We start from the raw sequence: 24546 nt of genomic DNA, 5'->3' as shown, positions 1-24546 counted from the left end.
CCACTCCCTGGGATCTCAAGAGTTAGGTGCATCTTCTCTCACTGAGGCCAGACTAGGCAAGCCTCTGCTCTGTATGTTTCCAGGGACTCATATCAGCTGGTGAATGCTGCCTGGTTGGTGGCTCAGTGTCTAAGAGATCTCAGGGGTCCAAGTTAGTTGAGTGCTGGTTTTCCTATGGGGTCGCCCTCCTCCTCATCTTCGTCCAGCTTTTTCCTAATTCACCCACAGTGGTCCCCAGATTCTGTCCATTAGTTGAATATAAGTATCTGCAGCTGACTCTTTCAACTGCTTGAGGGCAGCCATGCTAGGCTCCTGTCTGTAAGCACCAGAGCATCAGTAATAGTGTCAGGCCTCAATAATGGTGAGTGTGTAAACGGATGGGTGGATGACTTACTAGTAATTAATAAGTACTTCCATTTTGAATTGTGTAGAATAACATCTTAAGTGATATCACTTCAGAACTATGCAATGTATTTAGCTACACTTAAGCTAAACTCAGAGATACCCATATTTTGAAGTTGAAAAAAATTAAAGGTTGAAAAGTACAACTCTAATGTCATACCTGAGACAGGAATATAGTTTATACTCCTGCTTACCATTGCATTGCCCCATCTAATGCATCACAGTAACTTTCTCAATAATTAACATAGATGATTTTCACATCTGAATATGACAGGGTAATCTTAGTGTTCTAACCTAAGAAAAATTTAAAGGTGATCTAGTATAGGCCCTATCATAGAGGAGAAAAAATATACAAAATGTTCAATGACTTGTCAAAGGTCTGCCAGCTACAGAATTAACACTCAAACTCAGAAGATCTAGAGCCCTACATGCAGGGCACATTCCAGGTAATACTGAAGGACACAAGTGTACTTGAGCTGATTCAGTTTTGACGTATCGACATGGTATATAATCCTCCAACTGGGGGCAACAGGAAATGTTTATTTATGTACAAGTACATGGGAAATCAATTTCCATTCCACTTTTTAAAAAATTGTTACAAATAAAAAGATTTTGTTAAATACATTCATTCTTTGCACACAAAATACATTCTTGACACTTTTGCTCTTGTTATGAATTACTTCTTAATAATAAAAACTTAAACTACAACACTCAGGAGGCTTGGCAATTTGATGATCTTTTTTCCAAGATGCAAATGTTGAGATAGTTAGAGCGTAAGAAACCATACCTTTAAAATGCTCCTTCGTTGACTGAAGGGTCCTAGCGAGTTTAAGGAATGCCCTCTCCAGTATGATTGATAGCTGTCTTTCAAGGAATGTGGAGAACTTTGAAATTCTCAATGTAATTTCTACAAGGACTGAAGGGAGTCCTCGTGAAATTGATAACCATATCAAAATGACATCCTCACAAAAATATTCTTACAGACATACCTGACAGGCATTATTCTAGAGTCCAATTGACCACTTTAATCAAGATCATAAGTTTCATTCTCCAAGCAGGACTTTAAAAAGATTCTATTTAAATAAATACAAATTACTTAATTTGTTAATCTGTTTTTGAAATGTGAAAGTAACCATGACCGCATACAAAAATTACATAAATGTTCTAGCAGCATTACTTACACTAGCCAGAAAGTAGAAACAATCTAAATGTCCAATATTTGATTAATTTACAAATAAAATCTCTCTCTCTCTCTCTCTCTCTCTCTCTCTCTCTCTCTCTCTCTCTCTCTCACACACNTCTCTCTCTCTCTCTCTCTCTCTCTCTCTCTCTCTCTCTCTCACACACACACACACACACACACACACACACACACACAGAATATTACTTAGCCATAAAAAGAACATACTGACTCATGCTACAATACAGATGAGTCTTGAAAACCTTAATAGAAGCCAGGCACAAGAGGCCACATTGTCTAATTATATTTATATGAAAGGCAAATCCATAGACAGGAAGCAGATAGATTGTTCCCAGATACTGCAGAAGGAGAAGGTTTGGCTGCTAATGGATACAGAGCCTTTGGGGAATGACATATTCTGAAGTTAGACAGTGACAATGTACAATATATTGAGTATACTAAAAACACTGAATTTTATACTTCAAAGGGGCAAGTTACTGTGTGTGAATTATCTGAAATTTTTAAAGATACAATTTTACTTAAAAATGCTTTTTTTTGAGTTCCTGGTTCCTCTTTGTCCCCCTTTTGAAATTGGACTAAATTTTTTACAAATCATCTTTCTACACAATGTTTTGAACTAATTATACTCAGGTTACAAATGGCTTATATTTATAATGGCCTTTTTGTTAAGTAAATTCAATACATGGACACAAAATATATATTGTATAGTTAATATCTGCATATCACATTTTAAACCAAGAACTATGCATCTATTAAAGCAGATGATTAGGATTTATATAGTGATATATATGTGTGGAGTTTACTGAGATCCTATGCATAAAGCCAATAGCCATATATTAGGAACTGAGTTCATAAAATCTACTGGTCAACCTGTTTGCTGAAACTGTATAAAATATTAGTGTTTTAATGGAGAGATAAGAAAATGAATAAAATAAGGGATTTTCTAAGTCTCCACAAAGCAGCTTCTACAAATATTTTAAGTAGCTGTGGAGATTTCCAGAATGAAATATTTTGTATTGTATGTTATCCTTATGCTGAAAGTCATGCATTACATTGTGTGCAATAACATACAGGGCACACTTGCTTCAAAGTCTTGTCTTTGTTCTTTATTAGTTGCAATTTTTAGCAGAATTTTTTTTCTTTTCTGAAAACAGCAACTTTGCTCATGCACTACTTGAGAAAGATTTGTGCATCTCATTTCCACGCCATCAAAGGAGTGCTAACATCAGGCAGGGCTAAATGGACACTCCAATGAGCGAAGTGAGAAGCCAGCATTCCAATCGTTTGAAATGTTTTACATCAGGGACCTGAAAGCCCCAATCAACCCTAAAAAGGATAAAAGTACTTTAAAAAATTCATTTAATAAATCAACTGACATTCATTGTCAAATAGTCTACAATAAACTCCCACTAACATTCTGTAATTGTATAGAACATGAAAATATTTACTCCTAATGATTACATTCCAGAAGCAGTACGCTTAGCAGCTGTTTTTCAGAGGGCTTTATCAAGTTTATTATTATTATTTAATCCAGGCATAACTGTGTAATATTAAACAAAAGCTATGTGCCATTCATCAACTAGTGAATTATTCTAACCAAATTCTTTTCTTAACCCTGCACTTGAATTTTTGCTCTATTAGGAAGTTAGTACCCGAATTTTTATTTCAAAATGTAGCACACACATAGAAAGGGAGATAAAAACATTTAGAGTATTAGTAATACATTCATACAATAATGTTGATATGGAATTAAATCTAAAAGCAGATAACATAACTGGGATTTATCATATCATTTCTACCTATAGATGGAGAAAAGCCACAGAACCAGAATTAGTCTTGCTTGGATATCCATTATACATTATTAGTAAAGGGAGAAATGCATGGATAATTAAAGAACTAATCAACAATAGGATTATCTAAATCTGATCCCAGTAAGAAATTAAGAGCTAGTCAACGACTGTCCTGATGTTCACCAAGAGGGTAAGGATCGTCACCACCTTCACACACTGTTACGACTTTGTTTTCAAATAGTTAACAATGGGCAATAACAGACAGCAAATGTGACCCCTTACAGATAACAACCAAGCCATTTTCTTCCCATGGAGAATGAAATCAACAAGAGGTTTGTATTGCACTGTGAGGTATTTCAGTTCTAAGAGAAAGTTTCCTGATAATGAGGAGTTTACAACCCTGGAATTGTCTATTGAGACAAAATGTCTCTCAAGGTGTATGGAAAGAAACAGGTGACTGACATGTAAAAGCTGTAAAAGCAAATCGAATCAGACACTTCCTTTTAAGGAGCCCTCATCGAAATGGACTTCTTTGCTTTGTAACAGACTGACCCAAATCATTCCTTACAGTCTTGAGATGGAGTCTCCCTGTGTTGCCTTAGCTCCCACCTCAGCTTCCCAAGTACCTGGGACTAAAGTCACGTGTCACTGCTCCAACTGCCAAAGTCTATTCTTAACTAAGAGGAGAGAAAACAAACAAACAAACACAAAAACCTAATATTTGAGTTTTTCCTCTTTGCTGGGCAACATATTTTCAGTTTATCTCATCTAATTTTCAGCATATTCCTAACAGGTCCGTCCCACAGATGGGAAAAAACTGTTCAAACTTTGCTTAAACCCCCATCTAACTTTTCTATTGTAGGGCTGCACACAGCCAGCCTAGTGCCTGCCTTTCGTACCTTTCTATATATCATTGCCTGAGCTACCAGTCATCACTGACCAAGAATTTCATCAGAACATGGCTCAGCATCTGTCATTCTCCTCTAACTCAGCTGGGGGAAAAATGTAACTCACACACCTGATGGGGTCAAAGCAGAACTAGCCTTTATATTCTGATTTCTTACCCAGTCAGAGACAGTCTCACCATATTCAAGTATGTTTCATTCCATACTGATTCAAGAGCAATGTTTTCCTCTTCTAAAAACCAAGGAAGTCTATCAGACTGGAAAGGGGGCAAGGAGCTTTACAATGTGATCATTTGGCTCATACATTTTCATTAGCAAACATTGTTTTTAGTTATTTTATTTTCACGTGAAAGACCTGTTTTGTACTTTGTACATTTATTTTACTTTATATATGAAGCAAATTGGCCTTCACTCTTTTAAATTCTCTTTCTCCACAATCAGCAAGATCACCAAATGTCATTTGAGACTTCCAAAAGCAGATCTTAAGGATGCCTTCTTACCTGTGATCCTCCTGTCCTCTCATGAACACTATTGGGGATTCTCTAATGGAAGGTTCTCCTATGCTAAATTACTTCTAACATCCTGAAGAGAACACACTGTTTATTAGGCCAAATGAGATGAATAATTTCTATGATTTCATATAACCTCTGCCTAAATGATACTTCTTCCATTTTTAACCTGGAAGCCAGTTTGATTTCAACAGGGTTTAACAAGAGTTCTTAGCTTAGGACTTAATGGCAGATCAGTGTCTTGGTCTAAGGACATGTGACCCAACCTTTTCCCTAAAGGGCTGTGACAGAATATAATGCCTTTTAAAAAATATCATTAACTGTTGGTCAACATTAATTGAGCATAAGAAAAGGTACTGCTATTTAGGATTCTGAGTTTATAGAGCATCTGGGCCAATCCTCTCAACACTATAGGTCCTGCGCACATTTTCTTTGCTCAGTTTGTATCTATCATTTGCTTGACACAAAGGCGGCTGCTACAGAGGGTTCCAATTTTTTCATGATATTCTTCCTAACACAGCCTAATCTGTGTTTCTATGGCTTGGCTGTGATAGTCTTCATTCTATCTCTTTGAACTGTGAAGTATCTTTTATATTCCTCTCTATGCCATGTCCTACAAAAATCCTCCAAATAATCGCCAACTATCTTGTGTTAAATTCATTTACCCCACTAGTTATCCCTCCATTTGTTTTTAGTTTCAAAGAGTTAAACCATGGTGGCTTGTTAGTTATAGTAAGACTAAGGAAAGAGAATTACCATGAGTTCAAAGCCAGCCTGAACTACATTGTGATTTCTATGCCAGCCTGATTTCTGGAGCTACAGACTGAGATCTTGTCTTAAAAAAAAAAAAAAGATAAAGATAAAAAGTAAAAGACAGTGTCTCCCCAGAGTAATTATAGCATGAACATCCTGTGATTTAGGAAGGAGGTGAGGAACCATCTATATTACTCAATAGTAATGACTGACCTGAAGGGATACTATCATTAACTACCATTAATTGCCTGTATGTACAGTATAAGGGAAAGGCAGCTTTCTTTTCAAACATAATCTCGTGCCACAGGAACAAAAATCCCAACATCTATCTTCTTCATTTAGTGTTTAACAATAATTGCTTATGTGGAATACATCTTGTCAGAGAATGAGATGTGAAACACACCTGTCAAGACCATGGTTGAAGGAAGAAATGAAACCGTCGCTGTTAAAAATTCTTTAAAAAACAAAACAAAGCTACAACTTCTTTCAGAAACTAGTAAGAACGTGATCCCTAACAAGTACTTCCGGCCATGAGATGCAGAACATTCTGCAGGACTAAGACTCAGAACTTTCCCTGTTTTTAAGGCCACGGGTATGACACCTGGGGGTAAAAATCAAGTTCGAAATGATTTGCAGCTGTTTGTTCAGAATTAGTCTAAGTGAAGCTGATGCTGTGGGCTAGCTCAAAGAGTAGACTGGCAAGTCCCTGCTCTAACACCGGGAGTCACTAGGGTCCTTCTAGGTACACTTTGATGAAGAGAAGAGAAAGATTCTGCTTCCTTCCTCCCTCCATCAAGCCTCACTGCTTTCAATCATACTAGTCCAGACATCTTGTTTTGGTCAGTGGTTTCTTAATAATTTCAAAATCAAAACCTGACATACTATAATGCTAATACACTTCAGTTTCATTTTTAGTTAGGGAAAGATGCTGACATAAAAAAATGACTAAACTATGGGTGGGGAGAGGGGATGAAAGCCAGCAAAAGCCAATGATGTAACTTTTGAAGTCCACACAAACCATGATTGGCACTATGTAATTAAATATTAATATAATCCAACAGATCTAATGAAAGATACAAAGGAACACAGCTCTGTGTAGGAAAGGAGAAACCACTAAGTTCTTTGAGGACACAGTCTATCAGAAAACTATGATCCCACAGATCCTTTCCAAGCATGACTCTATAACCTGAACATGTATTTTCATTGGAAATTGAAACGGCGGCCACATATTTAATAATTTTATTAAAAAGTAAAAAAAAATGTCATACTACAAATGGAAGGAGCGATGGCCTTGTCAGGATGAGCTGACATTACAATAAACCAAAACTTGGGTTTTTTTTTTCACCACTGAATAATTTTATGTAAAGGAGGCTTATCTGAGCAAATATTGCCCTGGCAATAAGAATTATTAGGCAAAATAATATTTATGTCCTGCCCTAGATTGAAATGATTCTTTCTCAAGAACCACTTTAAGGACTTTCACTTTAAAGTAACAATCAAACAAAACTCTTGGCACTGAATCATTTATTCAACTGGTATTTATTGCACCTACAGTATTGTCATGGATTGTTCTCAAACTTGAGATATATCGCTGAACAAATATCCCAATGGCCTGATCTTAAATTCACAGAACTGTGGAACGAAGGGCCCAGCTTCTCAAGTGTCCACACTAATAGGCCAAAGATTGGTGACTATGATTTACTCAAAGACTCAGAGACCCAGGGGGAGATGGACCTGCGGCAGAGCTCTCTGAGCTGCTTCTGAACTCGAAGGGACAGATGGGGGTGCTATAAGCCCAAAGGAATGAGAATAAAATAACATAAATGTGACCCCAAAAGCTGTTATTCTGGAGCTAAATTAGTCCAATCTAACAAAGCCCTTAAAGTTCACAAAGCAACGTTATTTTTAACACAGTGCTGTGAGACAAGGCTGAGTCATCTTATGCTGGGGAGATCAGAATTTTGCCATAAAGAAAAGTAATAAATCTAAATTTAGGGACATTCACAGTAGAAAGATACATTTTTCTGTAACTTTGATTAGTTTATCTTCTGATGCCTTTGGTTGCTGGCTATTAAGCAAAGGTAATTATAGATGATTTTGATTTCCATGAAAGTGATTTATTTCCCCTTCCTATATAAAGGAAAGACAGTTCAAACTTGTAGGAAGCTTTTTTCTTTCCTATGAAATCAAGAAGAGCACAGTGAGCCAATCAATACCAATGACTGGTAATAATACATGCAGTCACAGGTGAAAAAGATTGGACATTCTGGAATCTGTTAGAAATGCTAGAAATGTGTTATCAATATCCTGCCCTGTTGACTCATTGCTTTATAATTCAGTAGCTTTCCAAGAGTGACATGTCAGGTCCAAGATTGTCACCATCAATACCGACAGCGGAATTACATGTCATATCTTCAGTCAGTGATTCATACTTAGTTATGCTATACAGCAAGCTTCAGCAACATCTTGCAACACCAAGAGCACACAGACTTAATTACTGTCGTATTTGCAGTTATGACAGTGAACAAATTGGAAGGTATCAAACCATGGCACTGAAGAAACAGGAACTCATTCAGCAGCACATCTCCCAATTTGAGTCCTGTTGTAAAATTGGCTAAGTAAAGGCATATATACCTCCATCGGAATTGGAGAAGTCGAGCAACACATGCATACCAGTATGGGAAGGAAAGAGAAAAAGAAGGAATGGGGAAAGGAACACTACAGGGGGAGACTAGGGAAAAGAAAAGATAAAGGGGAAAGAAATGTATGGTGATGAATCTGAGATCAATATTAATATTAATAAAGGACAGCTCAGCCTGCTTCCTGAGCACACTTTCCTAAGTTTATTGAAGATACAAAAATGGTTTGTGAGACTTTTCATCTCTTGCTATTCTCACTTATTATACTAAAAATGTCTACAAAATCCTAAACCTTGGTCTCTCCAAGGCTAGTTCCCGAAAGGAAAAGGCGTGACCTGTTAGAGAGAGCTACACTCTGTCGGAAGTCTGCCCTGCAGTCAGTCCATAGTCCACAGTATTTTGGTCATATCTGCTCTGTTTTCTCATGCTACCCAACATGTCCTACAACTAGTCTTCTTTATTAGAGTGTCATAATTTATAATTTTCCCCATTTTTTAATACTTTGATTTACCTTAAGGGCAGGATAAGTGTGAAAGAATAGAAGAATGTTAATAAATTTCAAGGAGAATATGAAAGAAGAAGGGCTTCTCATATCCAAACCCATCCTAGAAATGGTGGTAATGAGACTGAAAAAGACTGCTGACTCATGGATTTCCCCCATTCTCTTTTTATTTTTAGGTAATACATCTAAGGGTATCAATGTACTAAAACGTTTGGTCTGTGAAATAGCATAATCATTAGCACCAAAAAGAGTCATGGAGCTTGTATATATTGTTAAACAATAATTTTTACTGTTGGTCGTGAGAAGAGTTCCCATTTTNATATCCCAAAGGTTTTGAAAGTGCTTGTGGACAAAAGAAATAACACTTTTCAAAATCTCCATGGGGTCCTCAATANGTATACAGAGACAGTACTTGGCCTTTCCAGTTTTGGTTTACCTGGTAGTCAAGAAATCCATGGGCACCAGATTACCACTGAAGCCTAAAGAACAGCCCCTCATGCACCCGCTGACACACAGAAGGATTCCTACAGTACANGATCCCCTGCTCTGTGTTCAGGAATGCATTTTTACTTGCTTTTTTAAAAACAAAAGCAACATGCTCTGCAGATCATGGAGCGCTTAGTGCAATTTTCTCCTTGCTCCAACNCCAGACTGCAAAAGGGTGAAACCATTATGTGTTCTGCTAATGCTGGCCTGCAGTCAAGGCCCTTGGCCTGCATGCTTNGTAAGCTCTGGAGCCTACAGGAGTCAGAAGGTCCAAGAGCGGGAGCCATAGTCATTGCCAGATTCCCTAGCAACGTAAGGCCCACCAAGGCAACTACTGATTCCCTTTGATTCTCTTTGCCTCAGCCTTTAGTTGAAATTACAACAAGTCAAATAGCTGATGCTTTTCCCCTCTCCGGGTAAGGGGGACGATACATTGTTCACCAGTGTGTTCTGTCTTGCTTCGCTGATGAGTCGGCATGCTAAGTCAAGNAAGAGTTTCTCCACATTGTCGGATTCCTTGGCTGAAGTCTCCAGGTAATACATGTCCTGAGCCTCTGAGAACTCTTCTGCTCTCTGTTGGGAGACCTCTCTCCTTTCAGCCAGGTCAATCTTGTTACCTGTAGCGAGGGTAAAACAAAGAATCGTCACCTGACTGTGTTTCAGCCAGGAAGCATCGCGACTCAATTCCAGACCTGAAGTCCATCAGGAGGTTAAACAGATGAGCGAGCAAATAAAGCCCAATAAATGCGACCGTGATCGCGGGGTTGTTGATTTTAAAACACCAGTGCCATGCATGCATTGAGAATATAAGCACAGGAAACAGAAAAAAAGTATAATCCTCAACCGTCTAAATAAAATAAATAGAGAGAAATTCCTTTTTTTTCTTACTTTTTAAGAAAAATAATAAAGCAAGATTGTAGTTTAAAAGACAACGGGCACCCAGGAAGAGAAACGTAGAGAGCGCAGGGGAGGAAACCAGACCTCTCTGATCATATTCTACTTTACAGATATGACTTTAGAATCTCACTTTAACATAATTGAACAAGATAATTATGTACTTAATACAAAGTTAAAATTTAAAAGTAACCTGTAAACTTGTTAGTTATATAGTTGCATAAGTACAAAGATTTCAATTGAATTTGAAACATTATGATTTAACCCTGCATCCTTAGGTGTGCATGCTAAGGACAAAAGAAAGTTGAAGGACAAAGTCTTGAACACATTCAGTAACCATATTGTCAATGGCCGAGCTGGTACTGGGATTCTGAGTCTGCTCTGTGTATATTAAGGGATGGAGCAAGTCATTAATTATGTTGGTGCCACTTGGAACTGAGCTTTTAGACATGAGGAAGATGAAATGCAAGTATGAGATTAATGATATTAAGATAAAAATTTTAAAGTTTTAAAATATAAATCTAAGTATTTGTACAATTAATTTCCTGAGCCCCTCAAGGCTCAGGAAACCCTGTAGAAAGGAGGGTAAGAGCCAGAGGACACCAAGAAAACATAGCACTCTAAATTAATATGATCAAGGCAAATATGAACTCACAGACTGAAGTAGTATACACAGGCCCTATACAGCTCAGCACTAGGTCTTCTGCATATATATTATAGCTTCTAATTTAGTGATTTTACAGGATTTCTTTTTTTTTAAGATTTATTTATTTTATGTATATGAGTCTTCTATCTACATGTATACCTGCAGGCCAGAAAAGGGCATCAGATTCCATTACAGATGTTTGTGAGCTACCACATGGTTGCTGGGAATTGAACTCAGGACCTCTGAGAGAGCAGCCAGTGCTCTTAATCACTGAACCATCTCTTTAGCCCCGTTATAGGATTTCTGAGTGTGCAAAAGACTGGATTTCTTATTCTTGTGCCTCCTCTTGGGAGCTTTTCCTTCTGCTTGTCTTGTCAAACACCAATGTGTGAGTTTTTGTTTTATCTCATTATTTTGTAGAAGCCTGTTTATTTTACTAATGAGAGACAGAAATGGTATGAACTGGGAAGAGTAGAGGGAGGAAAAACTATAATCAAAATATATTATGTGGGAAAAAAATAAATTTTCAGTAAAAGAAAAAAAATAAAACATTTGCTCAGCTTGCTGTTAGCCATAATTTGTAACTTAAGGATGCTTTCTGTAGTCTTCTATATTTCTAAAATTCAAGTCATGACAGCAGAATTCCTTCCCAGAGAGAAAATATTTTAACAAGTAGGTAGTTGATGCCTCTTTTTCATCACAACCAGAAGAGCTTATAATTATATGATTCATTTTATAGCAATCGCATGTATGTGTGCGTGTGCACACAAACATGTACCTGAAGACCAAAGGTCAAACTTGTTCCTCAGATGCATTCCACCTTAGTTGTGTTTTTGGGTTTTGTAACAGTCTTTCAATAAGGCCTGGGACTCCATGATTAGGCTGCCCACCAATGCTCAGGGGTGTGCCTATTCAGCCTTCTGTGAAATTACAAGCAAAGGCCAGCACACCAAGGTCTTTTTCCTGGGTACGAAGGATCTACCTTGGGTACCTAGGCTTGTGCAGCAAGCACTTCACCAACTCAGTCATCCCCCAGGCCCTGTGATTCCATCTTAATGATTGCATTTGTCACCATAGAAAATCAAGGGTTATTTTCTGGGTTTCTCCCACATTAAATAGACTCCCTCCTCCTACAGGATGAAACAAACTGCAGCATTTCCCTTCATGGATTTCTAAAACACAGGAGGGATGTCTGAAGTCAGCATAAAGTAAGAAGAAAAACATTCACCAAAGTAAGCTAAAAACAACAAACAAACAAAAACCCTGCTTCATATGAATTCCTCATCAATTTGAAAGATTTCTTTTACTTTTACACCATCTTCTATTTCACCTACACTAATAGGAAAGTCAGCAATATGTTTGTTTATTTTCCTAAATTATCACTATCGTAAAGAACTAATTTCAGGTTCTCAGTTCTATACCTGAATGTTGACTACAACTCAGGTACGATACTATATTCTTGGAAGGTACCAACACATTAGTATTAAATTATCATAAATTTTCTGATGCACTAAAATCAATTTCCTTCCTCATTAGCCCTTACTTACCTACTAACACAGTGATGACTTTATTGCTAGCATACTGTTCTATCTCCCGCAACCACTCAGGAAGGCAGCGGAAGGATTCCTCACAGGTGATGTCATAGGTAAGGATCAAGGCATTGGCGCTTCGGTAGTAACTTTGAGTGATGGAGCGAAATCTCTCTTGACCTGCGGTGTCCCAGATCTGTAACTGCAGAGGCATAACACAGGGTTCAGCTTGGAAAAGCACAAAACCAAAGAGCACGGCCTTGCTAGAGCTCAGAAATGAGAATATCACACAAACAATTTCATGGTTGGTTTCTGCCCTGAAAAGTACTGTTTGTTGTCAAGTGTTTCTAAGTTTGGGGAAAGAGCTTTTTCTCTTCCATTTTGTTTGTTTGTTTGTTTGTTTGCTTAAGACTTCTTTATTCTCAAAACACCAAACCAAGGTCTGTTGTTCATTATTATATTCCAAGCTCTATTCTTTTCATTTTATATGTAATAATTCAGTCTTCACAATAACCCAATAAGGTATGTATGATTATACTACACTTCCCTCATCAGTAAACTAAAGCACGGTGAGATCTATTCACTTGATCAATGTCTCAGACAATTCGACACTCACTATGGACTCCGTGTTCTTGCCTATAAGCTGGGTACACCAACATTGCAATAGAGAGCAAGCTGTTGTTTTGTGGGCATTGGCACTTCAGTCAGCAAGCGAGAGAACAAAAATACAACCTCCTCAACTTCCAGCTTTCCCAGTTTAAGATTCTAATGACCATATGAAGACAGTATCACTGTTAATGGAAATAGAAATGGTACTATTACAGTCATGCCCTTCCTCCAGACAACTAAGCTCTATGACTTTAGGTCACAGAGGCCTCTTCTCTAGAGACAACTCTAACTATAGAGCAGAGTTTGGTGACATGAGAATATCACCAAGAGCTTTCCTCCTAACTATAAACTCCATAGGTCCCAGGCAAATTCACCTCCATACTAATTTCTCAGGTAAGGCCTTCTAGAACCTCTCCCCACCCCCCACATCTGCCCCCAGTCTCCCTGGCAGTATGTTGTATCATTTCTCCAACTGGCATATCTTAATCACAAGCTTGAAATAATTTGGTTAATGCCTGTCTGGCCTATTTGATTTAAAGTTTCGTAACAGGAAGAGCCACCTGTTTTACTCACCACAAACTGTGCGCCTGGAACAAAAAGCAGATGTTCGTCTTACACTGATGGTCTTAATTGTTCTTTACCCCTTCCCAGTGAGTGAAGTAGGCAAGTTTAATAATAATTGTTTCTTCTACGCGTGTACCTACAAAGCTGGACATCAGACTCCACGTCTTCTGTTTCCATGTCAGAACTCAGTCTGGCATGCCCTGTTGGTTTTGCCATTGCATGCTCATTAAATGGACATCTACACCTAGCAGTCACTTGGTGTCACTCTAGCCCCATAACAACTTAGCTGAAGACACTGAGTAGTGACCAGTAGCCCACATTGCAAGCTGGCACACATATTCTCCTTTGATTTGAAGTTGCAGCAACTCTTTGATAATATAAAATAAAGTCTGTGTGTGCTAAATCCAAACATACACATGACAGTTTGTGCTGGAACAAAAGCTATTTCTCTTCTCTGCCTCAAAGTAGGGCCATGGTCCTCTTCTGCCAAGATGTGCCTTAGAATAGTAGGCTATTGTTTTAAAGCCCCATTCAGCCTCTGCAACTCCTTTGACCAGATTTAGATACTGTCAGTCATTAGAAAACACTGTGATCATGACTGTAACATCTTAGGAACTGCTTTAAACATCAAAATATTTTCTAAAATAGATACTGTATGGCCTTGCCAAGATATTTGCCACCTTCTCATAGAGGACTGCCTGTGTCTAGCCTGAGAAATGAGTATCTATTGCTCAAATTAGTTTCACCACCTTTCTCTCTAATCCATTTGTCTCTTTTCATCCTTTGTAGGGTACCAGATAGAAGATGAATAAAACACAACCCCTGATCTAAGAGGTCATGGTCTACAAAGAACCCAAATCTCCAACTAATTAGCAATGTCCTCTCAAAGAGGAAGCAGAAGAACGGAGTGTCTAAAAACTGTAGTCTCTCCTCTGTCAATGTGTCCTCGCAACACTGCAGCCGTGCATCCCCTTGCCACTCTCACCTATAGCACAGGGCTACTACACTGCTCACCTGCCCTCTTACTGCACTGCTCTTGCTTCCCTGTCACAGCAATGCCTGGTCAGTAGTTTGCCAGGCTGTCCTCTTTAGCGGACAGAGTTCTTTAAGGACCAAGGTTGTCTCTCTGACTCCATGCCTCTGCTTCCTTCCTAACATAGTATGTAGTGAGCACAGTTGAATGATGGTTAACAAGATGAACGTAGGATTGTGGGATCACAAAGGAGGAATTGATTATCTATTCTTAGATGAGTGGAGTTTGAAAGGTCTCAAACAAAATGTTATCAGAGCTGGGTATTAGTGAGTTCCAAAGATTAGTGATGCTTCACCTACCATGGAGCTCTGCACTAAGCATCAACTGTAACACAAGATGGGCAAACAAATCATCAAAAGAATAAACATTTGAGATGGCCTCATCACTGGGCAGGCAGAGGCAGGCAGATCTCTGTGAGTTCAAGGCCAGCCTGGTCAACAAAGCTAGTTCCAGGACAACAAAGGGCTACACAAAGAAATTCTGTCTCAAAAAAACAAACAAAGACAACAACAAAAACCTCCTCTATTATAATCAGTCTAAGGTGTTAAAAAATAGGCTGGGGTTGGAGAGATCGCTCAGCAGTTAAGAGCACTGGCTACTCTTCCAGAGGGCCTGAATTCAATTCCTAGCAAATACATTGTGGCTCACAACCATCTGTGATAGGATCTGATGCCCTTTTCTGACAGGCAGGTGTACATGCAGATAGAGCACTCACACATAAAGTAAGTAAACAAGTAGGAACAACAACAACAACAAAAAAAAATCCCTCTAGCTTTAAAAAAAAATAAGCTGACCTTACATTTGTATTTGTTACTCATTAATTTGTGATAGATTGAAAGCCAGTGGGTAAGGCTGAAGACCATCATGCTACATCTTATTTCCTTATGCAAAGTTTTCTTTTCTGTTTTTATAAGTCATCCAACATGTTGGGTTAGAAATAAACCACAGGCAACTTGACCTGGACTAGCCTACTCATTTCTTATGAGATGTTAGAAGTCTAAAGAGGTGTTAATGGCAGCGACTGAGCTGTGAATATAAAAATGAGTAAGCAGAAACCCCTGCTCTTGGAGAGCTTGTGGTCTTATGGTGGAATCCAATGCCAAAGAAGATGGAATTTTAGTCATGTAATAAGCACTTAAAAAATGAGATCAGGGCTAACAAAATGCCTCAGTGGGGAAGGGCCAAGTTTGATCCGCAGACTCCACATGGTGGAAAGAGAGAACACTTCTAACTTGTTCTTCAGCCTTCACATGCATGCCAAGCCCATGCTCAAACACATACATAGACACAGAGACACAAGTTAATACAAATAAAGATGTAAAAAGTGAAGCCATTGGTTTTGAAAATAAAATAAACAGAATGCCTAAGCTTGACAGTCATGAATGGAAAAGAGCCTGTGGTGTAACCATAAGACCATTCCTTATTTTCCCTTGTTCATGGCGCAAGCCAAGTCCATGGTAGACGCCAACATTTCCTTTTTTGCTTTTTTTTTTTTTTAAAGAATTACTTCTTTATGTTAATGAGTATACTGTAGCTGTCTTCAGATACACCAGAAGAGGGCATCGGATACAGACGGTTGTGAGCCACCATGAGGTTGCTGGGATCTTAACTCAGGACCTCTGGAAGAACAGTCTTAACCACTGAGCCATCTCTCCAGCCCAGGCACCAACATTTCAAGTCAAACAAATGAATGCACAAGTACATATGCAAATAGAAATTTATATCTGGGAAGGAAACTCATGAAAAAGTGATTATCCTTTCCTGATTCCTTAGGTTGGCAACTACCTTCTCTAGAATAAAAGAAAACTACAAAAGGTTCTTCCTGTCAGAATCTCTTCAGCCTGCTCCTGTCTCCTTCTCTAGTCCCCTGTCTCCTGTCCCTGGACCCTAGCTCTTCTTCTTCATTTTGTATAGGTTTCTGACCTTCTGTTTGGCGTTTATGTAGATTTTAGAGCCTGCTTTTAGCTTCCAGTATCCCAGCTTTCTCTTCACCACTATACTTAGTATAGATGTGTCTCTAGTAAGGAACTATTTTAAAGAGTCAAGGCAAAAGAGAAAAAGAAGGTTCCTGTCTCTCATCTGGACATGAGAGGAGCCACATGTCAGCCCTTGTGTGCGATGCTATCTATGAACTGCTGAAAGAATGCCAGGAAGCATCTCTACCCTTCCCAAGGCACGCATAAGATGTGAAGGAACAACCAAATGGGAGAAGGATGCAGAGAACACAAACCAAATGTGGGATGCTTAGGTCGAGACTTAACTACCATTCTAGTACCAATATCCTTTGATGCTCCTGACTAGAACTCTTTCCATGGGACTTGACTCTGAAGATCTGAACAAGAAGTTTCAGTAAGTGAACGGCAGTACTAAACACCAGTATTCTTACCTCCTTTCATGAAGTTTAATTTCACTTTGTAATTTTTAAATTGTGTGTGTGTGTAGATGGATGTGAAGGTAAGTATAAGTATCTGTGAGTATAGGCCAGAATAAATTGTCAGACAGTATAAGCATCCCTAAATGGGTGCTGGAAACAAAACTCAAGTCATATATAAGAGCAGTATGCACTCAGTCTCTAAGCCCTCTCTCTAGCTCTTCACTTCATACCTCTTCCAGTCATCATCTTCCTCATTTTCTTGATACAAGGTATTGAGCCTATTGTGCCTTCCTTATCCTCTTATCCCACAGGTGACCTCACGGAGCTAGAAGACCAGAGGTCAGCAAGTGAGTTTCATATCCTGTTCCTCTCCCTTCCAGACAACAGCCATGGTTAAATAAGTTAATTAAGTAACCTCTGAAGCTTATACAATAAGGACAATACCATCTACTTCTCAGAGATCATACTAAGAATTAGAGTGGCAACGGTAACATAGGTAAAAGGATCTATCAGAGGCACTGACTTACCATACTTATTTAATGAACACACTACTCCTGTTCCTATACATACTACACTACTTCTATGTACCAAGGCACCAAGTGGAAGGCAAAGTAGGGATCAAAGGTCTTTTCTTAGACATTTAGAGTTCTAACATAAAGATACAGTGGGAGAAAGGATAATTTTAATAAGCAATTCATGTGACTAAATTACCTACAGCAAAATGTGGGGATCAGAAGGTTTTCTTAAATGGGCCTTTTATTTAGAATAGAAATGTTATTGGTCCAACTTTGAAATTCAAAAAGAAATTCCTACTTTGTTTTCACATCACTTCTAGTATGGCAGAAAAATGTATTTTCCTCACCATCTTCATATATAAGCATACCATCCCTGAATTAATTGTGTATAATTTCTTTCTTCTGAGATGGCTTCTCAGGTAAGCTGGGCTGGCCTCCAATGTGCTATGTTAAGGGTGACCTTGAGCTTCCTGTTAACCCACCTGACCCTCGTCCAGATCAGAGGTAAGCACTACTGCACCTAGTTCCATTGGTGCTAATGGTTTAACCCAGAGCTTCCTGCATGCTAGGCAAGTATTCTGCGAGCTGAGCCCCACCCCAGTACATCATTTTCAATGTGGGTTTGAATGAAACAATTTAATAAATGTTATAAAAAAACATACCTGTACTTCTTCCCCTAAACTTAAAATTTAGAGAATTCATCAAAGCTCTACTATTATTTATTATTTAGCTTCTTACCTTCACTTTTTCACCATTAATCTCCACTGTCTTAATCATAAAATCAACTCCAATTGTGGCTCCTTGACCTGGGGGGAAAAGACCCTAAGGAAGAAATAATGGCAAGTAACATTTAAGCACATCTTCCAAGTAGGTGAACTCTCCTCACTTCCCGCCCATCCTTTGACTGAGGTAATTGTTAGAACAAGGACTCACACTGTTTCTTGTCATGTTTGAAGGGGAACAGAGAGCAGGGAGGGAGCTGGAGAGAAATGCTGACAGAAGCAAACACAGAAGGAATGACCAAACATGAAGCTGACTGTAAAAGAAAGAGTCTGGAAGGGCCAATGGTGGCTTTAAAACAGAAAACCCAGACAAAAGAGTGAAGAGGAATGAGTCACTAGAATGACATCAGGATTGTCAGGATGGGAAAAGAAAAGGTAAGACTGGTTAAAAAACAGACAAGAAAATGAGATGTGGAGGACCTCTGCTATGGAAAGAGAAGAAAGATACACAGCTGGGTTTTCCTGGGCCCTCAGGATGGTCACCAGCCTGAGGTACTGTACCATACACACAAAGACAGACAGACACATTACACGCAGTCTAGATGGACACATATACAATAGCACACAGTCCAGATACACATAGACACAATCCAGATACACACACAAGTACACACGGTCCAGACACACACATATACATGCACAATTACACACAGTCTGGACAGACACAGACAACTAAACACAGTCTAGACACACACACATACATACACACACACACACACACACACACACACACACAATTACAGTCCAGATACACAAACACATACACATTTACACACAGTCCAGACAGACACACACACACACAATTACACACAGTCACATACACATACATACAGACACAGACAGATACATACACACTATTACAGTCCAGACGCACAAACACATACACACTTTCACATAGTACAGACAGACACACAATTGCACACAGTCCAGAAACACACACACGCACACTACTGACAAACATACAAATGCACACAGTCCAGACACACACATACACACAATTATACGCAGTCCGGATGGACACACATAATTACACACAGTCCAAATAGACACACATACACATAATTACATGGTCCAGGCTCACACACATACATACACACACTCCTGACAGACACACAAATGCACACAGTCCAGACACAGACACACAAACAATCATACACAGTCCAGACACACACACACAATTACACACAGTCCAAATGGACATACACACATTTATACACAGTCCAGGTGGGAACATGAAAAATTATACAATTCAGACAGACATTCACACACACACACAATTACACACAGTCCAAATGGACATACACACATTTATACACAGTCCAGGTGGGAACATGAAAAATTATACAATTCAGACAGACATTCACACACACACACAATTACACACAGTCCAAATGGACATACACACATTTATACACAGTCCAGGTGGGAACATGAAAAATTATACAATTCAGACAGACATTCACACACACACACAATTACACACAGTCCAGACAGACAGATACATACACACACACTCGCACATACACACAGTCATACACAATCCAGATGCATGGCAAGTGAGGTCATCAGACAGACAGCAGAGTAGAAGCAGCAGCTCAGAACAGGAGGCAGCAGGTGAGCCTGGACAGACCACTCCCCATCTCTAGGCCCCAAAATCATTGAGGTTGAAGTTGTTAGAAGCATGAACTAGGAGAAAATTGCTTTACCTTAAGCTGGAAACATAACAGTTTCAAAAGAATAGGGCCATTAGCAAAATTTCACATATAATGCAGTTTACTTTCTCATGTTTCCTGTAAGCTTAGGGAGAGGGTGGGGGTTGCATGGACTTCTACCAAGGAAAAAGTCTTTACCTAGTCTCTTCCCTCTTCAGGTTGCAGAATTCCAGGAATAAAGCAAAATGGACTTTATTAGCTCTTGAAGCTAAGACTGGGACAGCTTTAATTAAATCCATTCCCTAACAAGAGAGTTCCTTAATTAATGTTTGAACTCAGAGCACTGAGCTTCAAACCAAAAGCAAAAGCTTCATTTCAAGTCTGCAAATGATGCAAATATAAACATTCATAACTCTGTTTACAAATACTGAATCAATTTTCTTTTTTGGCTTGGTTCAAGCAGAAGTCTGCCAAGCTTCAGGTTTATAACTCCAGCTGTTTGCAGACTAACAAATGCCAAAATAGATTTTTTTTAAATCCTTCCCAATGTCCCTCTCCCCCACTTTGTTCTCCAAACCTCTGTGTCAGCTGAAGTCAGTTCATTTTAACTGCTTGCTATAGAACAAAAACATAGGTGATCCTGTCTATGAAATGTGAACTTTAGGGAGAATTAAAGGGATAGAGAGATAAAAAGTAGACAGAAAAGAAAAATAAAAAGGAACCATAACCATGCTTGTGGGAAAAGTACTGATCAGAAGGAAAAGAAAAAAGAAAGAAAAAAAACAAAAACAAAAACAACTTCCATCCTTCATGGCAGGATTTCTCTCAGGAAGTGAAGGAGAGTGGCACCAGAGGGTACAACACTGTGGAGAGGTTATCAGGGCAAGAAGCAGGAGATGAGAGTCCCCGTTTTGCCAGCTACATGCCTCAAGATCAAAAGCATGTCACTGGGTCCCTCTGGATCTGTATAAGAGGACTGGACAGATAATCTCTAAGTGACCTGTCAGTGAAAAGACACAATCAAGCAAATGAGTATAATGCACTAAAAACCAAAGCCTTTCTCCTTGCAAAATACGTGGGCAAGTCCTCCTGGCAGAAGCAGTAAAGACTGCCAAGGTTAGGGGATGGAAAAGCAGCTGGAGGCTCCGGGATCTCTCTGTGATAATTGATTGAAATCCTGACACTGGTGAACTTTAGATTTTCAATTTCATCAGACCCAAACTTGGTGAAAACACAGGCTCTTGTCTGTAGTCACTCAGCATGGGAAAAACTTTGACATTTCCAGCAACTGTAAACCCTAAAGTTGTTTGTGTTGCCCAATCTGTCGCTCCAGTTTTCCACAGACTGCAGCAGAGACGCCCTGCCTGGCAAGGGCAGATGGGCAGCAGAGCCAGGCCCAGCACCTGGGTAAAAAGCCTTGCGCCTCTGCTCTTCCCATGGCACCAGGTCATCTTAAGCCTTAAAGGAGCTCATTTCAGTGTTCCCAAAGTGCCTGTTAGCAAGATCATGCTGTACACATGGCAATCCAGAAAAGGGCTTCATTGACATTTTTCAGTGAGAAACAAAATCAACTTGAGAGTGATTTTTCACTGCTTTCTGTATAAAAACTACTACTATGTCATCTTGGCCAGTGATTTTCTAGAGGGCAGCCCTGTGGGGTGGGGGGGTGGGGGACTTGTACATTCAGTTCCACTGTTCACTGCCCTCAGCTTAGTCCTACTTAAGAGACTTAGACAAGCAGAACATTCAATTATAAACCAAAAGAATCCAATTTTTTTTTTTTGGATGAGAACAAACATAGGCAGGAATCATCATTCCTGGGGCTTTTTAAAAATGAATATTTGGACTCAGCTTAATACCCAACTTAATATATTTCCACCTTGAGATGATTGTGAACCACTGATCTATTTTTTACCCAAATCTATTTTTGATCCTGCACACTAAAAACCAAACCACCTGACCGCCTTGTAAGAGGAAGCAAAAGGAGGTGTGGGAGAAGACCTTAGTACCATTCTCCCTTAGGCAACTTAGAAAACCTTTGACTATGAAACTCTCGGGAGCTTCCAAAGGGTACCTTAAGAACTTTCAATCTACTGGTTAGTGATGGCACACGCCTTTAATCCCAGCACTTGGGAGGCAGAGGCAGGCAGATTTCTGAGTTCGAGGCCAGCCTGGTCTACAGAGTGAGTTCTGGGACAGCCTAGGCTATACAGAGAAACCCTGTCTGGAAAAAACCCCCCCCCCCCAAAAAAAAAAAAAGAATTGCAGTGTGTTATAAACAGGTATTATACTACCTTACAGAAGNAAAATAAAAAAGAAAGAAAGAAAAGAGAAAAATTAAAAAGAAAAAGGAGCGTATAGCCTAGAGATTGGCACTAGGCCCAGTCACCCATCTAGAAGATGGTCACTGTAAGACAGGCTAGACAAACAAAGCCAACCCTGGATTGCAGATCCCCTTACCTGAGTGAATCTTCGGACTAGGCACGTCTTTCCCACTCCAGCGTTGCCAATTAAAACAATTTTGAACAGGAAATCATAATCTTCCATACTCATTTACACAGCTGCAAGCAAGCACAGACAGCAGTGAGAGCCCAAGCCTCCCGAGGAGCTCAGGCTGCACTAGCCCCTGCCACGGAAACAAGAGGTCTAACGCGTTTGCAGGGCAACTTAAGGCTCCTCTCCGGTGACGTAGCCAGTGAAAGAGGAACATAGGTGTTTGGTCACGGATGGACTTCATTCTCCCTAGCTACCTCGTGCTGACGTAGCCAGTGAAAGAGGAACATAGGTGTTGGGTCACGGATGGACTTCATTCTCCCTAGCTACCTCGTGCTCCGGAAAGCAAATGATACTGATCTATCTTGTACCTTTCACCTGGTAACCTTTGTTCCTCCAAGCAAACAGGTCGTGGGTTTTCAAGTTGTAAAGTGTGTTTTCTGTTAGCCAGGCTAACCAAGAGTGTAGACGAGTAGGGAGAGACGAAAGCCATTCAGAAATTGACAGTTAATAAGCTATGTATTCCTCTTGGGTAAGAAAATGATAGCCACCAGGAGACCATAAAAAGAGAGACAAATCATAAAAGGCCCTTCAGTCTCCTGCCAGTCCTAGGTTCTTGGGCCCTAGGCACCACTAGGAGAGCATCTTGCCCTTCTCCCACTACCCCTTTTCTAGCTACCTGCTATCTGCCGCTCTGGTGCTAAATGGCCTCCAACAGCACTCATCTTCTAATGACCATGAGCTGTGCCATATCCTCTCCTCCCTTGGGATATCTTCCTCCCACCTTTTTCTTCCAGTGCAAGCCTCTCATTGTCTCTGAATCTTTTACTGGTCTTCAAATAGTGATAAATACAAACTGACACGTTTTCACCATTCCTCTATCTCAGCATTTCACTTCTATACAGATTTATTTGTTCAAATGTCTGCCTTATCCTTGAGGACGGGGACAATGGCTTTTCACCTCTATCTCCTAGCCCTAGAAACAGAGTCACACTTAGTAAATGTATACTCTGTAGACGGAAAGAATCAATTAAAGGGCATATTGCTTAGATATAGACATTTGTTTCTCCAATTGTGTGAAGAAGAATATTCCCATAATGTAACATAGAGGATGCCTTTCTTTTTTTTTTTTTTTTTTGGTTTTTTGGTTTTTTTGAGACAGGGTTTCTCTGTGTAGCCTTGGCTGTCCTAGAACTCGCTCTGTAGATCAGGCTGGCCTCGAACTCAGAAATTCACCTGCTTCTGCCTCCTGAGTGCTGGGATTAAAGGCATGTGCCACCACGCCCGGCCGAGGATGCCTTTCAAGATTAAAAACAAACAGGCAAACAAAACAAAACAAAATGCATCCCATAGAGCTTGATGGAAAAAATAATAACCTGAGTAGCTCCTAGACCATTTTTCTATCACCTGGAGACATCAGCCCCTAAAACCAACATGAGGAAGCTTAAAAATCAGCCATAAAGTAAGAAACAACCTCAGCACTCAGGAGACTGAAGCAGGAGCAACTGTTGACTTTGAAGCCAAACAGCTACCTAAGGAAATTGTATCTCAAACAGCAGACAGACCATTTCAAAACTAATTCTAGCTTCTAGTTGAAGATCACTGTGTCCTAAGCAGAACAGGCTGGATATGCTCCGGAGGGAGAAGGAAAAACAGTGACTTCTAGAGATAAGGATTCTAGGAAAGTGAGTAAGCAGGAGGCCAACTGCGCCAGCAAACCTAAGCCTCAGTGACAGCAGGCTTGCAGGTAGAGAACACAGTGTGCTGGACCTGTCACGGAAGGTGGTTAGTCCTCGAACGAGAGCTGACAACCAAGTAAGCATGCAGACAGCTGCTCATAGGGGTCTGTCTCATGTCACTGGAACTGTGAAGGAAAAACATCTGTGCAAGAATATGAGATACACACCTTGCACTCTAGTTGGCCTTTTATGTATATTTTCTCATTTTCAATAGTCCATGAAGCTAATACTGACTAATGCTGTATGTAATTTGAGCAAACTGAAGTTGAGAGATAGAAAAGTTGGCTCCAAGTCAACACAGCCAGACATTGTCACAGGGCATCAATGATCAAATGAATTCTATGCCTTTGGGCTAATGACTGTATCCCCTAATATCAATAAGGAGACATAGCATGATGTCATGGCATTGTAATGGCTAACAAAATCAGGTCTCGAGGACAGTTCTTGGTCTTGGTAAAGCAAACTCCTTAAGATCATTCTCAGGTTCCCCATCATCTGATTTCTGTCTCTTGCTAGAGTCATGTCTTGG

General features: G+C 39.6%; 1 protein-coding gene across 6 annotated transcripts in view; it reads right to left on the bottom strand.

Moving 5' to 3' along the window:
- Window positions 1-5646: 5646 nt before the first annotated feature.
- Rab30 (RAB30, member RAS oncogene family) overlaps window positions 5647-24546 on the bottom strand; it is an 88478-nt gene continuing 69578 nt past the window's right edge. For 4 of the 6 annotated variants that reach the window (XM_029479376.1, XM_021167802.2, XM_029479375.1 and 1 more), the window contains 4 exons: window positions 22246-22346; window positions 18090-18173; window positions 12275-12458; window positions 5647-9804 (listed from right to left, as the gene is read on the bottom strand). In XM_029479376.1, coding sequence (XP_029335236.1) covers window positions 9554-9804; window positions 12275-12458; window positions 18090-18173; window positions 22246-22338 — 612 coding nt within the window. In that variant the 5' untranslated portion in view covers window positions 22339-22346 and the 3' untranslated portion in view covers window positions 5647-9553. The other 2 variants (XM_029479377.1, XM_029479374.1) reach the window with 2 other exon arrangements.

Source organism: Mus caroli, chromosome 7, assembly GCF_900094665.2.
Source record: "Mus caroli chromosome 7, CAROLI_EIJ_v1.1, whole genome shotgun sequence".
In the NCBI taxonomy this organism is placed as follows: domain Eukaryota; kingdom Metazoa; phylum Chordata; class Mammalia; order Rodentia; family Muridae; genus Mus; species Mus caroli.
The sequence above is the reverse complement of the archived record's forward strand: the minus strand, read 5'-3'. Positions and strand labels throughout refer to the sequence as shown.